Below are 17,558 nucleotides of genomic sequence, written 5' to 3'. Positions count from 1 at the left end.
GCTCCATCACACATTTTCCATAGGAATTTCCGACACACAAAGTTTGAGAGCTTGCTATAAAATTTTCCGACAACAAAATCCGTTGTCGGAAATTCCGATTGTGTGTACACAAATCCGACGCACAAAGTGCCACGCATGCTCAGAATAAATTAAGAGATGAAAGCTATTGGCTACTGCCCTGTTTATAGTCCCGACGTACGTGTTTTACGTCACCGCGTTCAGAAAGATCGGATTTTCCGACAACTTTGTGTGACCGTGTGTATGCAAGACAAGTTTGAGCCAACATCCGTCGGAAAAAATCCATGGATTTTGTTGTCGGAATGTCTGATCAATGTCCGACCGTGTGTACAGGGCATAAGAGCACAAAAATGATACAGAAACGGATCAAGTGTTCGGAGATTTGGTGGGTATCATTTCTTTTGATGAGCGCTTGGAGGCTCCATTGCTGGGTACTGTGATGGATTATGGGAACATCTTGCACTCTAATGCTGTATATGACTTCTGTAAAGGGGGTCATGTATATCTGGTGAGTAGACGGAGTGACCGGTTTTGGTGGAGGAAGATTTACAGTCACTTGTTTGTTAAGATCCACGAGATTGCTGCACCATTGGAATCATTTGATGAATTTTTGGACTTTACTTTTATACTTATTCTTTGGACATTGCACAAATTTTGGTATCCACCTGAATATTGGGTGTAGGGATGAGCCGAACACCCTCCTGTTCGGTTCGCACCAGAACATGCGAACAGGCAAAAAATTTGTTTGAACACGCAAACACCGTTAAAGTCTATGGGACGTGAACATGAATAATCAAAAGTTCTAATTTTAAAGGCTTATATGCAAGTTATTGTCATAAAAAGTATTTGAGGACCTGGGTCCTGCCCCAGGGGACATGGATCAATGCAAAAAAAAGTTTTAAAAACGGCCGTTTTTTCGGGAGCAGTGATTTTAATAATGCTTAAAGTGAAACCATAAAAGTGTAATATCCCTTTAAATTTCGTACCTGGGGGGGTGTCTATAGTATGCCTGTAAAGGGGTGCATGTTTCCCGTGTTTAGTCTGACAGCAAAATGACATTTCAAAGGAAAAAAGTCATTTAAAACTACTAGCGGCTATTAATGAATTGCCGGTCCGACAATACACATAAAAGTTTATTGATAAAAATGGCATGGAAATTCCCTACAGGTCTGGTATGGATATTAAGGGGAACCCCAGCCAAAATTTAAAAAAAAAACGGTGTGGGGTCCCCCTCAAAATCTATACCAGACCCTTCAGGTCTGGTATGGATTTTAAGGGGAACTCCGTGCCAAAATTTTTTAAAAAATGGCGTGGGGTCCCCCCAAAAATCCATACCAGACCCTTATCCGAGCACGCAACCTGGCAGGCCACAGGAAAAGAGGGGGGATGAGAGAGCGCCCCCCCTCCTGAACCATACCAGGCCACATGCCCTCAACATTGGGAGGGTGCTTTGGGGTAGCCCCCAAAACACCTTGTCCCCATGTTGATGGGGACAAGGGCCTCATCCCCACAACCCTTGCCCGGTGGTTGTGGGGGTCTGCGGGCGGGGGGCTTATTGGAATCTGGAAGCCCCCTCCGCGGCGTCTTCTTCCCTTCTTCTTCTCGGGCCGCTCCACATCCACCATGATGGGAGGCTCCCGCTGTGTGACGCTTCTCCTCTTCTGACGGTTCTTAAATAACAGAGGGTGGGGCCACCCGGTGACCCCTCCCCCCTCTGACGCACAGTGACTTCCCTGTTCGCCCCCCTCTGATGTCACGGGGAATGCCACAGAGAAGTCCCCGTCAAGTCCCCGTGAGTCAGTGGCCCCGCCCTCCATTATTTAAGAACTGCAGTTTATTGTATAACATACCCTAAGGGCGTGTGGTTCACCACCAATTTTTCACTTCATAGGCATTAACCTTACAACGAGCAGCCCCTACCTAAATAATTTTAATAATTTTTTACACACCTTTGCGCAGGTAGGGAATAACACAGTTACTCCCCTATTCACATTACTCTGCACGAGCAGAACCTGCAGGATTAACAACCCTCCTCCACCCTCCCGCTCTAAACTGAGCAGGGCGAGGCAGGTTGATTGGAGCATGCAACTCCAGCTCTCACATTCTCTGTGCTGCCTGTCTCAGACAGAGCAGAACAGAGAACTGATTGCTCATAATTAACAAAAGGGCTTGTGCCCCTATTTGTTAATTAGCAGCAGCATCTAGTCAGGGCCGTCTTTAATTTTGATTGGGCCCTGGGCAAACATTTTGCAAACATTCTGAGACATACAGCCTCCTGTGTCCTCTGTGCACTCTGCAAAGCCATCATCGGGGCCCCAATTCACGGGTAGCGCGGGCAGCCCCAACAAAGATTGGGCCCAGGGTAAGTGCCCAGTTTGTCCTGCGCTAAAGATGGCTCTGCATCTAGTCCATTTATATGTTTAGAAGGGTGGTGAAAACATTGTGATTACACCATTCTTTGTTGATTCCCCCTTGTTGCTCGGATCTTTACTAAAAATGATTCCTATATCTTCTGAGCAAGTAAGTAAACAAGCATGAGTTAACAAAAAAGGTAGGGGAGATTCACTCCACCAGGTTGATACTTGCTATCTGTGTGGTATGAAGTAACTAATTAAGGGGTCATTAGGATTCCCTGCAAGCTCCAAATAGACTTTGTAGTTTTGGATAATGTGAGAACAGGTTGAAATATCTGCTTTTATTCTGTCCCTGCAGTGTTATGGATATCATCCTTTAATTCCTTGAACTATGGTACTAAAACATTAAAGATGGGAAAATCATTTCAAAGGAGAAACAACCAAAAAAAAAAAAAAGGTGTTGTAAACTTTGTCATTGGACAGTTTAAAAAAAACTATTTTTATTAGGATTGGGCTTTATGTCAGGAAGTCAGTCAGCAATGATATTACAGAGACAAAGGAATCCCAGCTCACAATCTCATGTGTCCTCTACTAGAAAAATAAAGCAGGATCCTCAATGAGTCCAACTCACTGCTGAGTTAAAGGAGTGCAGGTTCCCTGTAAATGAGGGCCGGCAGGTGAGCTGGAAACTCAATAGCCCGCCACCTTCTAAACAACTTGATTGCTTCAAAAATGATAGGATTAAATCTACCTATGCAGTTTGGATAAACAGAGAGGAATTTTAGAAAGAAGTGTGGAAAAGGGTTACAAAATCATTATACTTATTATTATTATTATTATTATAATACAGGATTTATATAGCGCCAACAGTTTGCGCAGCACTTATCAAAATGAAGGCAGGCATTACAGTTACATTACAATTTGATACAAGAGGAATCAGAGGGCCCTGCTTGCTAGAGCTTACAATCTAGGAGGGAGGGTCAATTCATACAAAAGGTAATAGCTGTGGGGGATAAGCTGATGGAGAAAGTAAAACAGTGTATTAGTTAGAGGCAGGATAGGCTTCTTTAGAGAAGGGTTTTTAGGGATCGTCTGAAGATGGATAGATTAGGGGACAGGCAGACAGATTGGGGACGGGAGTTCCAAAGGATGGGAGAAGCTCTGGAGAAATCCTGTAGGTGAGCATGGGAGAAGGTGACAAGGGAGCTAGAGAGCAGGAGGTCTTGGGAGGACCGAAGAGAGCGGCTTGGTTCTTATTTTGAGACCAGGTTAGTGATGTAGGTGGGGGCAGAGTTGTGGACGGCTTTGTAAATTTTTGTAAGTACTTTGAATTTTATTTGTTGGGTGAGTGGAAGCCAGTGCAGGGATAGGAAGAATCTTTGTCCTAATCCATGGGTGCTTTACCTGTGGCCCTCCAACTGTTAGAGAAACTACAAGTCCCATGAGGCATTGCAAAGCTGACAATTAAAAGCATGACTCCCAAAGACAAAGGCATCTGTAGTTCCGCAACAGCTGAAAGGCCACAGGTTCAGCACCCATGCCCTAAGTTGTTGCTCTTTGCCTCTAACCTTGCCAATAATGCTTTACTTTGTACCATTCAGTTGTTTCCTTAACTCCTGCCTCACTTGAAGCTGTTTCCAAAAGGCTCACTGCTCTGGAGAATAAAATCACTGTGTGAAAAACCCTTGATCTGTTCTTTAACATCCAGGATCCATCCCATGGCTCCCAGATCTATAGTTCCGAAGCCAAAAATCAAACCCTCCATCTAGCCTGCACAAAGAGTGTCTAATTCTCTGAACTGTTACATGGCTGAAACTTTGTAGGTTATTGATGAGAGGATATGACCATCTCTGATGCAAAAAATGATATCTCGAATGAAAAGAGCAAACAAGATCCTGTGAAATATGTTCTATGCAAAGTATGCAGAAACAACCTCTGCATGGAATTGTAAACAAGGAATAGATACACATGTATATATACTTCTATATATATAGTTTACATGACAAAGATGGGCAATCGTGTTTGAAGTAAATAGCTCTGAGTGGGTATTTGTTTGGATAATGTAATAAAAGAAGAAAACAGCCCAATACAAAATTTCTAGTGCAGAATAAATTTATTTTCTTAGACTCTTTAACTTCATTAACCAGTCCACAGTACAGCAACACTGCACTATAAATTGAATTGTTTTGCTGTTTTATTCTAGGCTCCACAAAAAGACATACTTGTCTATATATATCTGTGTACATAGATATATACATATATATATCTGTATATATATACATATATATTAAAAAGATTTTTATATGTGTATGTCTTTAAATACCATATCAATACGTGTAGAAAATAAGTTATACATTATTCTGCATTTGTATATATCTTTACAGAAAATTTATTATACTAAATATTTCACACATAGCCGACTTGTGATCCCCAACCAAAAATCTCCAGTAATAATATATGCAATATTGGTTGGAAGATGCATAGCTTTAAATGACCTATATGCCTTATTAAGAAAAAGCTAATTAAAAAAGATGCTACGTTCTAAATGCAAACCATGCACAGAGAAGTAATCTCCTTGCCTCCAGAATATATATATTGCCACATACTTCATACTGCATTATATTATGAAAAACCTTAACACAGCTCTAGTTTTAATAATCTTTTTACTGCATCTTTAAGCAAGAGCATGGTAGACTGCACATTATTGTGACATCACATTGATGATATAATGTGATGGGTCAATTCGTTGTTCAGTATATTTATGAATATACTGAAATACGCATGCATATGCATGTGTGTGTGTGTATTTATACATATATTTTGTGTTGTGTTTAAAAGGAATATTTGCTTCTCCTCCCACTCAAAAAGATAATATATAAAATGTATATATAATATAAATATTTCAGTGTTTTGTAAACATCCATTTTCCTACATTTGTGAATCAAACATTCTGCTTGTCAGAATATAATTTAAAGTGTTAAAGTGAGTTCACTGCTAAAATAAAAGTGACATAAAACTGAATAAATTATGTCTGATGTCATATTTTATACAAATACTAGGTGCTGAAGGTAGAAAAAGTGGTATTTTTCTGGTATTGTTTACATGAGTCCAAGTGCATAACTGTAAAAGTTAAAGTGATTATAAAAGAAGAAAGTTTTTTACCTTACAACATTCTCCCCCGCAATACCCCTAAATACATACCTGAGCCCGATATCGATCCAGCGATGAGCAGCAAAGGTTTTCTTGTTCCTCATTGGTTCAGATAGAGCAGCAGGACAGCAGGAGCCATTAGCTCCCGTGGCTGTCAATCAGAGCCAGAGAATGCACACGTGCCCCCCATAGAAAGCTATGGGGCACTTGGGGGGGTGGAGCTAGGATTGCTGGCGGAGGACCTAAGAAAAGGAGGATTGGGCACTGCTCTGTGAAAAAGCAGGTAAGTATGACATGTTTCTTATTTTAATTTAAAAAAGAGGCCAAAACAAAGCTTTACAATAGCCTTTAACCACTTCAACACTGGCCACTTTCGCCCCCTTCCTTCCCAGGCCAATTTTCAGCTTTCAGCACTCTTGCACTTTCAATAAGAATTGCGCGGTCATGCAACACTGTACCCAAATGAAATTTTGATCATTTTGTTCACACAGATAGAGCTTTATTTTGGTGGTATTTATTCACAAATCAGTTTTTTATTTTTTGCGATATAAGCGAAAAAAGAGCGTAAGTTTAAAAAAAAAACCCAATATTTTCTACTTCCTGTTTCTATGCCTGTATATATATATATATATATATATATATATATATATATATATATATACTAGACTGACTGTATATAATATATATATATAATACACTGCCACTAACTGAATAACCTGCCTGCTTTCTACTTTCTGTTTTAACCGCTTCCCAACCACCTCGCGCAGATATACTGCGGTAGAAGGGCACGTACAGGCAGATTAACGTACCTGTACATTGTCCTTTAAGAGGCGGCTTGCAGGTGTGCGTGCCCGCTGGGAGCTCCATGAGCATGATCGCTGGTCCCGCGGACCTGATGTTCGTGGGTATACCCGCGATCGTCTCACAGAGAGGAAGAACAGGGAAATGCCAATGTAAACAAGCATTTCCCCATTCTGCCTAATGACACTGACACTGATCACAGCTCCCTGTGATCGGGAGCGGCGATCAGTGTCGTGTCACACACAGCCCCACCCCCCCCACAGTTAGACTCATTCCCTAGGGCACACTTAACCCCTACAACGCCACCTAGTGGTTAACCCCTTCACTGTCAGTCACATTTACACAGTAATCAATGCATTTTTAATTGCACTGATCGCTGTATAAATGTGAATGGTCCCAAAATCGCGCCAAAAGTGTCCGATGTGTCCGCCATAATGTCGCAGTCCCGATAAAAATCCCTGATCGCCGCCATTACTAGTAAAAAAAAAAATTTATAATAAAAATGCCATAAAACTATCCCCTATTTTGTAGACGCTATAACTTTTGTGCAAACCAATCAATACATGCTTATTGAGATTTTTTTTTACCAAAAATATGTAGAAGAATACGTATCGGCCTAAACTGAGGAAAAAAAATGTTTTTTTATATATTTTTGGGGGATATTTATTGTAGCAAAAAGTAAAAAATCATGCGTTTTTTTCAAAATTGTCGTTTTTTTTTGTTTATAGCGCAAAAAATAAAAACCGCAGAGGTTATCAAATACCACCAAAAAAAAGCTCTATTTGTGGGGAAAAAAGGATGTCAAGTTTGTTTGGGAGCCACATCGCACGACATGCAATTGTCAGTTAAAGCGACGCAGTGTCGAATCGCAAAAAGTGCTCTGGTCTTTGGCCAGCCAAATGGTCCGGGGCTGAAGTGGTTAAAAGAAATCCAATAAAATCAAATTTTGTCATAAATTTAGGCCAAAATGCATTCTGCTACATGTCTTTGGTAAAAAAAATCCTGTTAAGTGTATTATAATTGGTTTGTTTGATCACAGACATATGTGCGCAGATGATCATGTACAGATGTGTGCAGATGATCATGGACATATGTGTACAGATGATCATATGTTTTTACTGTTACATACAGTCAGGTCCATAAATATTGAGACATCGACACAATTCTAATCTTTTTGCCTCTATACACCACCACAATGTATTTGAAATGAAACGAACAAGATGTGCTTTAACTGCAGACTTTCAGCTTTAATTTGAGGGTATTTACATCCAAATCAGGTTAACGGTGTAGGAATTACAACAGTTTGGGACAGATTAACAATCATCCCTCAAACTTTCACTTTTTAATACTTGGTTGCAAATCCTTTGCAGTCAATTACAGCCTGAAGTCTGGAACGCATAGACATCACCAGATGCTGGGTTTCATCCCTGGTGATGCTCTGCCAGGCCTCTACTGCAACTGTCTTCAGTTCCTGTTTGTTCTTGGGGCATTTTCTCTTCAGTTTTGTCTTCAGCAAGTGAAATGCATGCTCAATCGGATTCAGGTCAGGTGATTGACTTGGCCATTGCATAACATTCCACTTCTTTCCCTTAAAAACTCTTTGGTTGCTTTCGCAGTATGCTTCGGGTCATTGTCCATCTGCACTGTGAAGCGCCGTCCAATGAGTTCTGAAGCATTTTGCTGAATATGAGCAGATAAAATTGCCCAAAACAATTCAGAATTCATCCTGCTGCTTTTGTCAGCAGTCACATCATCAATAAATACAAGAGAACCAGTTGCATTGGCAGCCATACATGCCCACGCCATGACACTACCACCACCATGCTTCACTGATGAGGTGGTATGCTTTGGATCATGAGCAGTTCCTTTCCTTCTCCATACTCTTCTTGTCCCATCACTCTGGTACAAGTTGATCTCGGTCTCATTTTTCTATAGGATGTTGTTCCAGAACTGTGAAGGCTTTTTTAGATGTTGTTTGGCAAACTCTAATCTGGCCTTCCTGTTTTTGAGGCTTACCAACGGTTTACATCTTGTGGTGAATCCTCTGTATACACTCTGGTGAAGTCTTCTCTTGATTGTTGCCTTTGACACACATCCACCTACCACCTGAAGAGTGTTCTTGATCTGGCCAACTGTTGTGAAGGGTGTTTTCTTCACCAGGGAAAGAATTCTACGGTCATCCACCACAGTGTTTTTCCATGGTCTTTTGGTGTTGCTAAGCTCATCGGTGCATTCTTTCTTTTTAAGGATGTTCCAAACGTTGATTTGGCCATACCTAATGTTTTTGCTATCCTTCTGATGGGTTTGTTTTGTTTTTTCAGCCTAATGATGGCTTGCTTCACTGATAGTGACAGCTCTCTGGATCTCATATTGAGAGTTGACAGCAACACATTCCAAATGCAAATAGCACACTTGAAATGAGCTCTGGAACTTTATCTGCTCCTTGTAATTGGGATAATGAGGGAATAACACACACCTGGCCATGGAACAGCTGAGCAGCCAATTGTCCCATTACTTTTGGTCCTTTAAAAAGTGGGAGGCATATATACAAACTGTTGTAATTCCTACACCATTCACCTGATTTGGATGTAAATACCCTCAAATTAAAGCTGAAAGTCTGCAGTTAAGGCACATCTTGTTTGTTTCATTTCAAATCCATTGTGGTGGTGTATAGAGCCAAAAAGATTAGAATTGTGTCGATGTCCCAATATTTATGGACCTGACTGTATGTGAGACAGGTGTTTTTACTGTGTGTGGACATGTGTGTAGGGACATGTGTGGGGACAGTGTTTTGGGGATTCTATTTTGGGGACGTTGTGATTCTACACTGTGTGGGGACACTGGGCCGGTGATCAGTGTGTAAAAAGCTGTAAAAAACAGCTCATACTCACTGATCACCCGCTGGCTGCAGTGATCCGCTCTCCTCTTCTCACTGACAACTTCCATGTGAGGAGAGCCTATCGCCTAGCAACCAGCTCACTGTTTACATCACATGATGGCTGTGATTGGACACAGTCATCATGTGATCAGGAGGGCCAATCACAGAGACCGCCGTGTCCAGGTGACACAAGCTCATCAGGATCGCACTGCTGCGAGGGCAGGTTCGCGCACGATTCCCCTCTTTCTGAGGGACGTTCCTAACTGTCCACTCTGAAGGAGGAAGCTCCCACCCAGCCGTATATGTGCAGTGGCCGGGTGGGAGGTGGTTAAAAGACACCACAATTAAAGTGGTTGTAAACCATTTTTTCCCCTAAATTAAAAACAGATTTATACTTACCTTCTCTGTGCAGTGGTTTTGCACTGAGCAGCCCTGATCTTCTTCTCGGGGTCAACGCTGATGCTCCTGGATTCCCCCTTGATCATTACCTACAATAGCAAACGGCTTTCATACATCAGCGCTTTCAATCAGCGCTTTCAAATCTGCCCGCACTTCAAAAGGCTGATGTGTGAATGCAGCCTTACAACCACTTTAATGCAGAGAATGCACTAAGGTAAAAAAACTTTTGCCTTTAGAACCTCTTTAAAGGGGTTGTAAACCCTTGTGTTTTTCCACCTTAACGCATCCTATGTGTTAAGGTGAAAAAACTCCTCTCACTGAGCACCCCCCCCCCCGTTTTTCTCATGTGAGCCCGTTCGTTCCCACGTCGGAGACGCGCTCACCCTCTCAGGCCGGTGTCTTGGCTCTTCATTGGATAGATTGATAGCAGCACAGCCATTGGCTCCCGCTGCTGTCAATCAAATCCAATGACGCGGGCGCCGGGGGTACAGGGCCGAGTCCGGCATTCTGTGTCTATGGACACAAAGGCTGGACTCTGGAGCTCTCCCGCATGGGAAACACCCCATGGAGAGCGCTTCTCCTAGGTGTTTTCCCGATGCGGGGAGGAGCCACTAGCGCTGCCGGGGGACCCCAGAAGAGGAGGATCGGGGCCACTCTGTGCAAAATGAACTGCACAGTGGAGGTAAGTATAACATGCTTGTTATTTTTTTTAAAACACAAGGGTTTAGTATCACCTTAGGCATGTGTTTTCAAGTTCATTCTGCTCACATTTGACATCACTTTGGACACTGCTGAGATCACTGACAGGCACATTTGACCTTCCTAAGCTTCAAGCTGGGTTTGCATTCCCATTCACTTATATGGGAGTTCAGCAGTTTGCCACAGGCTGTTAAAGCTTAAGTTCACTTAAAAAAAAAGAAAAGAATGCACATTTTTTTACAGGTAAAAAAAATGTGCATTTATTATGTTTTGTTGAAGGAGCCTGGGAAGCATTGCACCAGCGATCAGCAGTTTGCAGATGCCATGCAGGTCTCCTGCACACTGTCAGTGTGTCAGCTTTCCTGTACATCCCATGCGGGTAAGCCAGTACTCCCTGACAGGAAGACTGAATGAACTACCAAGGCGCTCCACAGCACCGTGGTAGTTCATTGAGAACTACAAGCTGACAGCCATTAAAGATGTCGGGGCTTGTAGATCATTCAGACACATGGACACACATGGAATTTGTCTGAATTACGCGGCTGTGTGGGTAGAGCCACATGTGGCCGCACTGTTTTTCAAACAGTGGTAGTTAGTACGGGGAACTTCTCTCAGTACTGCTGCCACAGGGAGGGGGGTAGCAGACAGTGGCTGCAGCACTGGGAACATGTTACATGTTCCCAAAGGTGAACTTATCCTTTAAGACCCTTTTCACACTGAGGCGCTTTACAGGTGCTATTGCGCTAAAAATAGCACCTGCAAATCACCTGTAAAGCGCCTCTCCTCTCACTCAAGTGTGAAAGCCTGAGTGTTTTCACACCCGAGCAGTGTGCTGGTAGGATGCTCAAAAAACTCCTGCAAGCAACATCTTTGAGGCACTTTAGAAGCGGTGTATACCGCTGAATAGGCCAATGGGCAGCGCCTCCGAAGCGCCAGCAAAGCAGTGCTTTGCGGGTATTTTTAACCACTTTTTTGCCTGCTAGTGGGGGCTAAAACTGCCCCGCTAGCGTTCGAAAAGCGCCAATAAAATGACTGTAAAGCGCCGCTAAAAATAGCGGCACTTTACCGCCGATGCTCGGGGGGGCTCAGTGTGAAGGTGCCCTAAGGAAACATTTCCAGAGAGAAACACAGAGGCTGCCATTGCAACTTTATGAATTGACAGTCCTCCAGTTTGTTCAGACAATATGGTACGGCCAAAAAATAGGACTAACTAGTGCTAAACAGGAGGGAAAGACAGTGGGGAAAACCAAATCTCACATTAAACAAGTTGTAGTGGGCCAAAACTGCCACTAGATTTCAGCATACTACAAAACAATAACCTAATGCAGTTCAATACAACACAGAAAAAATATATACTGTATATAGGTAGGATAGAACACACCATGCACATATGATTTATGTTCTTAACCACTTGCCGACCAGCCGCCGTCATTGTACTGCGGCAGGTCGGCTCGTTCCTGCAAATCGGCGTCATTGTATGCCGGCTCGGAGACTCTATTCTCTGGGAGCGTGTGTGCACACACCCACTGGCCAGAGGGGGAGCCGATCAGCGGGTGGGGCTGACTCGATGTCCGCTGGCCACCCGCAATCGTTCCCCGCAGTGACAGAATGGGGATCTGCCCATGTAAACAAGGCAGATCTCCATTCTGACAGGGGAAATCACACAGATCCTGTCTTTCTGCTATGCAGGAAGACGGATTTGTGTGTTTCCCCAGGCAGCCCATCCCCCATACAGTTAGAACACACCTGCAGGGAGCACATTTAACCCCTTGACCGCCCCTGATGTAAACCCTTCCCTGCCAGTGTCATTAGTACAATAACAGTGCATATTTTTAGCACTAATTACTGTAATAATGAAGCTGGTTCCCAAAAAAGTGTAAAAAATGTCAGTTAGGTGTACGATTTGTCTGCCGCAATGTCGCAGTCCTGCTAAAAATCACTGATCACTGCCATTACTAGTTAAAAAAAATAATAATGAAAACACTATAAATCTATTCCCTATTTTGTAGACGCTATAATTTTTGCACAAACCAATCAATACACACTTATTGTGATTTTTTTTTTTAATATGTAGAAGAATATATATTGGCCTAAACTGAGGAAGACTTTTTTTATATATATATATATATATATATATATATATATATATATATATTTTTTTTTTTTTTGGTGGGATATTTATTATAGCAGAAAGTAAAAAATATTGCTTTTTTTTTTTCTTAATTGTCACTCTTTTTTTGTTTATAGCGCTAAAAAGAAAACCCGCAGAGGTGATCAAAAAACACCAAAAGAAAGCTCTCTTTGTGGGAAAAAAAAGAACATAAAGTTTGTTTGGGTACAGCGACACAAGACCACGCAATTGTCAGTTAAAGCGATGCAATGCCATACCGCAAAAAATGGCCTGGTCATTAAGAGGGTAAATCCTTCCGGTCCTTAAGTGGTTAACTATGGTAGTCCAATTTTTTATTGGATGTATATGGAGCCTCTAAAAATGCTGACACCTGATCCTTTTCTTGGCTATCAATTACATTTCTTTTTTACCTATCTTAAGGTACGGTTCACACTGGTGCGATGAGGGAACCACTGCGATTCCTGTGTCGTTTTCCTCATAGCATCTGACTCACAGACAGTAGGGCTGGGGAACGCTGTTCGGCCAGTCGTTCGACTGTTTGTTCGGCCCCCAAACCGACCACAATGCATTGTGGTGCTGAACAGTGCATCGCAAGCCCTGATTGGCTGAAGCAGTGAAAGCTTCAGCCAATCAGAGCACAGAGCAATGTCAGAGTCATGACTGCACACTGTCGTCATGACTTTATCCAATCATGGCTCATTCCTGCCCCACAGTATAAAAGTATTCTTTCAATGGCAGCTATTTTCAGTGTGATTTCAGCATGGAGAGAGATAGAACAGGGCTCTGTTCAGTGCTATTAGTTAGTAGTGTGTTATACTATACTACTATAATATCAATTGTCAGTGTAGAATATTAGTTTAGTGTCAGTCTAGGGATAGTGTGAGTGTAGTGAGGAGGACCATCATTCATCTTTGCATAGTGTGCAGCTAGAGTAGAGACAGCTCAGATAGTGTCATTCTTACATACATTAGTGTAGAGTAGGGACAGCTCATATAGTTTCAGTGTAGTGTAGTGAGACCGTGTCAGTAATCTTTACATTAGTGTATAGCTAGAGTAGGGACAGTTCAGATAGCGTCAGTGTAGTGACGGTTGAACACCGTCTATTTGATTGCGTTACTGCCAGTTTAACTCCATTTACTTATATATGCGTTACTGCCAGTTTAACAGCATTTACTTCTGGGTGCGTTACTGCCAGTTTAATGCCATATAGCTTTGTGTGTGTTACCGCTAGTTTAACGCCATATAGTCCTGTGTGCTTTACTGCCAGTTTAACACCATATAGTTCTGTGTGCGTTACTGCCAGTTTAACACCATACAGTTTTTTGCGTTACTGACAGTTTAACGCCATTTACTTCTGTGTGCGTTACTGCCAATTTAATGCCATATAGTTCTCTGTGGGTTACTGCCAGTTAAACCCCATCTAGTTTTGTGTGCGTCACTGACAGTTTAACGCCATATAGTTCTGTGTGCGTTACTGTGAGTTTAACGCCATATAGTTTTGTGCGTTACTGCGAATTTCAGGCCATTTACTTCTGCGTGCGTTACTGCTAGTTTAATGCCATATAGTTCTGTGTGCGTTACTGCCAGTTTAACGCCATATAGTTTTGTGCGTTATTGCCAGTTTAACGCCATTTACTTCTGTGTGCGTTACTGCCAGTGTAAACCCATATAGTTCTGTGTGCATTACTGCCAGTTTAACGCCATATAGTTCTGTGTGCATTACTGCCAGTTTAACGCCATATAGTTTTGTGCGTTACTGCCAGTTTAACGCCATTTACTTTTGTGCGCGTTACTGCCAGTTTAACGCCATATAGTTCTGTGCGTCACTGTACATTTGGCGCATTATATTGCAGTATATTATAGTGTATCCATGGAGTGTGTCTGTGTAGTGTGAGTACTCAAATTAAAGTGCACCAAACACCTCTTTACATTGATGAAAGTGCATCTATGTACAGATTTCAACTTCTTCTTTACATTTGCTTATAAGCACCACCCCCTCCCTCCCAATAATGCATGGGAAGACAACAAGGAGAGGCAGACGTTCCCTTGGCACTGTAAGAGGGCCAGCAACAAATGTGTCCACAGGCAAAGGTGGACGTGGTGGTCAGTCCTCAGGCAGGGCATCATTTCCTCTGTTTAGTGAGTTTCCCCATGCTATCCAGCGACAGCATGCAGAGGAGGTGGTGGACTGGCTTACTCCTCCTCATCATCTGTCATGCAAGCAGTGAGAAGTGTGCAGCCCCCTGCAATTGCCGGAGTGAATAAACCTGCCTCTTTGTCCACATCTATTCCTGCCATAGCCCCAACATCAGCCATTGGGGAGTCAGCTGAGTTATTTGACTACAGCGTCAGCCACTTGCCCCTTGATGATGCCCAGCCATTACTGGATTCAGATGTTGGTTCTGAGGTTGAGGATGACAGGAACATGAGCCCAGAGAGAGGTAGGAACACTGGTAGACAAATTGGCATTTATGTTCCCCAAGCCACAGCGTATTGCCAAGTTGTCTCCAGTGGTAATGATGAAGATGGAGGAGATGGAGATGATAATGATGATGAGGTCACTGATGTGACTTGGGTGCCAGATAGAGCAGAGGAGGAAACTGAAGGTGAGGTGGCACAACCCCAAGGAGGCCGACATCAAGAAAGAGTAGAGAGCAGCCACCCTATTCCATCACATTCTGCAGCTGTTATCTCCCGGCCCACTCCCCAAAGCTCAGCTGTCTGGGCCTTTTCCAGCACATCTGTAGCAGATCGCAATGTTGCTATCTGCAAACTGTGTCTCAGGCACATCAAACGTGGCAAAAACACCAACCACTCAGCCCGTTGGCAAGAGCACCTAAAACCCACACAAAAGGGGCACAAATCTGTCCCTCCTCCTCCTCCTTACCCACTTCAGTCTGACCCTGCTATACCGAGTCTTTACCTTTCAGCAGCCTCCACTGACAGGGATGATGGTATAGCACAGGGTGTCCCAGGTACTAGTAGCACATCTGCCAGCAGCACACCACAAGCTGTAGACTGTAGCCGGCAAATTTCTCTGCCCCATGTGCTGCAGCAGAAAAAAAAATACAGTCCCTGCCACCCACATGCTCAGCGTCTAAATGCAAGCTTGTCAAAGCTGTTGGCTCTCCAACTTCTGCCTTTCAGCCTGGTGGATTCTGTCCCCTTCCATGAATTCGCACAATGTGCTGTACCACAATAGCAGGTTCCCAGTTGCTACTACTTTTCATGTAAGGCCGTTCCATCTCTCTACCATCACGTGGAAGGGAATGTTCTGGCATCATTGGGCAAGGCAGTCAGCTGTAAAATCCACCTTACTGCTGACATGTGGTCCAGCAAAGACAGACAGGGACGGTATATTTTGTTCACAGCAAACTGGGTAACGCTGCTTGCAACTCGAAAGGATGCAGGACAGGGCTCGGTGCTGCAGCTTGTTGTGCCCCCACGTCTCCATACAGCTGGTGGTGTTGATGCCAGACCTGTGAGTTCTACTTCATCGTCCTCCTTCTCCGCCACCTCCATGCCCTCCCCTGTAGAATTGTCCTATGAACATCGGTTACCCCCTAAGCGTTCAGAGGGCTATTCCCAGAATCAGGCTAAAAGGTGCCATGCATTGCTGCAGCAGGTGTGTTTAGGTGACAGGAACCACACCGGAACAGAGATTCTTGCAGCTCTGCAGGGACAGGCCCAGAGATGGTTCACACCACGTCAGCTGGAGCCAGGAATGGTGGTGTGCGATAATGGCTCAAACCTCCTGTCTGCCCTTAGGACAGGGAAAGTTGACACATGTGCCATGCCTGGCATATGTTCTCAATTTGGTGGTGCAGCGTTTCCTAAATACGTACCCAGGGTTGCAAGATGTGCTAAAGCTGGCCAGAAGAGTCTGTAACCATTTCAGGCGGTCATACACAGCCAGTGCTCGGATGGCTGAAATTCAGTGGGAAATCCACCTGCCCATAAACCGCCTGATTTGTGACATGCCCACCAGTTGGAACTCGACTTTGTCAATTCTGCAATGGCTATACATGCAGCAGAGGGCTCAATGAGTACCTGTGCGAATACAGCACGACGACAGGCTCAGGCCGCCTCAGCTTTTTTTCCCATGCCAATGGCTGATCATTAAGGATGCATGCACTGTATTGTCACCATTTGAGGAGGCCACAAGGATGGTGAGCCATGACAGTGCATGCATCAGTGACACAATCCCTGTTATGTTCCTGCTGGAGCAGACGCTGAGTGGTATTATGGACAGGGCACTGGAGGCGGTGCAGCAGGAGGAAGAGGAGGACTTCCTTTCCTCTCAAGGCCCACTTTATCCAGACACCATCATTCCTATGTCACAGAACACACAAGAGGAGAGAGGGGAGGAGGATGAGGAGGAAGATTATGGTACTTTCATAGACTGAAGAAGAGGAAGACCTGCATCAATCTGTAAGTGATGGCTTTCCAACCCCAGGACCCTTGGGAGTGGTACGTGGTTGGGAGGAGGAAGTTCCAGATGCTGTCATCCTGAGTGACCCTGAGGAGTCTGCTTCTCAAGCCTCGGCAAATTTGAGGCGCATGGGCAACCTCATGATTCAAAGCCTGAGAAAAGACCCAAGAATACATGGCATAAAGGAGAAGGATGATTACTGGTTGGAAACCCTCCTTGACCACCGTTTTAAGAGTAAGGTCCCAGAACTCATCCCGTCCCCACAGAGAGTGCAGAAGATTAAATCTCTTGAGGACACTTTAAAGAGGATTTTATTGAACGTTTTCCCTGACTCCGGTAGGCTACAGTGTCATGGAAAATGTTGTTTTGAGTCTTCTGTTGGTCAAGAGAGGAGCATTGGAGAAGGTGTCCGCCTAAGTGAGGCATTTTTTTAGTCCTCGCTGCCCAGGGCTGTCAGCTTCCACATGCTATCGGCAGCGTCTGCATCACATAGTGGACGATTACCTAAAACAGAGCTTTCCAGCTGATGATCCACTGACTTACTGGGTCATGAGCATAGACCACTGCCCAGAACTTGCCCAGTATGCTATTGAGTAGTTGGGCTGACCTGCATCCAGTGTGCTTTCAGAACGGGCATTCAGTGCTGCAGGAGGTTTCATTACGGATAATAGAACGCGTCTGTCCACAGACTTCGTG

At 43.7% G+C, this 17,558-nt stretch overlaps 1 protein-coding gene across 1 annotated transcript in view; it reads left to right on the top strand.

Moving 5' to 3' along the window:
* The window catches only part of MATN1 (matrilin 1), a 35,325-nt gene extending 29,928 nt beyond the window's left edge, over nucleotides 1–5,397 (top strand). Inside the window, exon 8 of the mRNA XM_073615569.1 lies at nucleotides 3,998–5,397. Coding sequence (XP_073471670.1) covers nucleotides 3,998–4,050 — 53 coding nt within the window. The 3' untranslated portion in view covers nucleotides 4,051–5,397. The remainder of the gene's footprint in view (nucleotides 1–3,997) is intronic.
* Nucleotides 5,398–17,558: the final 12,161 nt, after the last annotated feature.

The sequence above is a fragment of the Aquarana catesbeiana genome, linkage group LG02, assembly GCF_042186555.1.
Source record: "Aquarana catesbeiana isolate 2022-GZ linkage group LG02, ASM4218655v1, whole genome shotgun sequence".
Taxonomy (NCBI): domain Eukaryota; kingdom Metazoa; phylum Chordata; class Amphibia; order Anura; family Ranidae; genus Aquarana; species Aquarana catesbeiana.
This window is presented reverse-complemented; position numbering and strand designations above follow the sequence as displayed.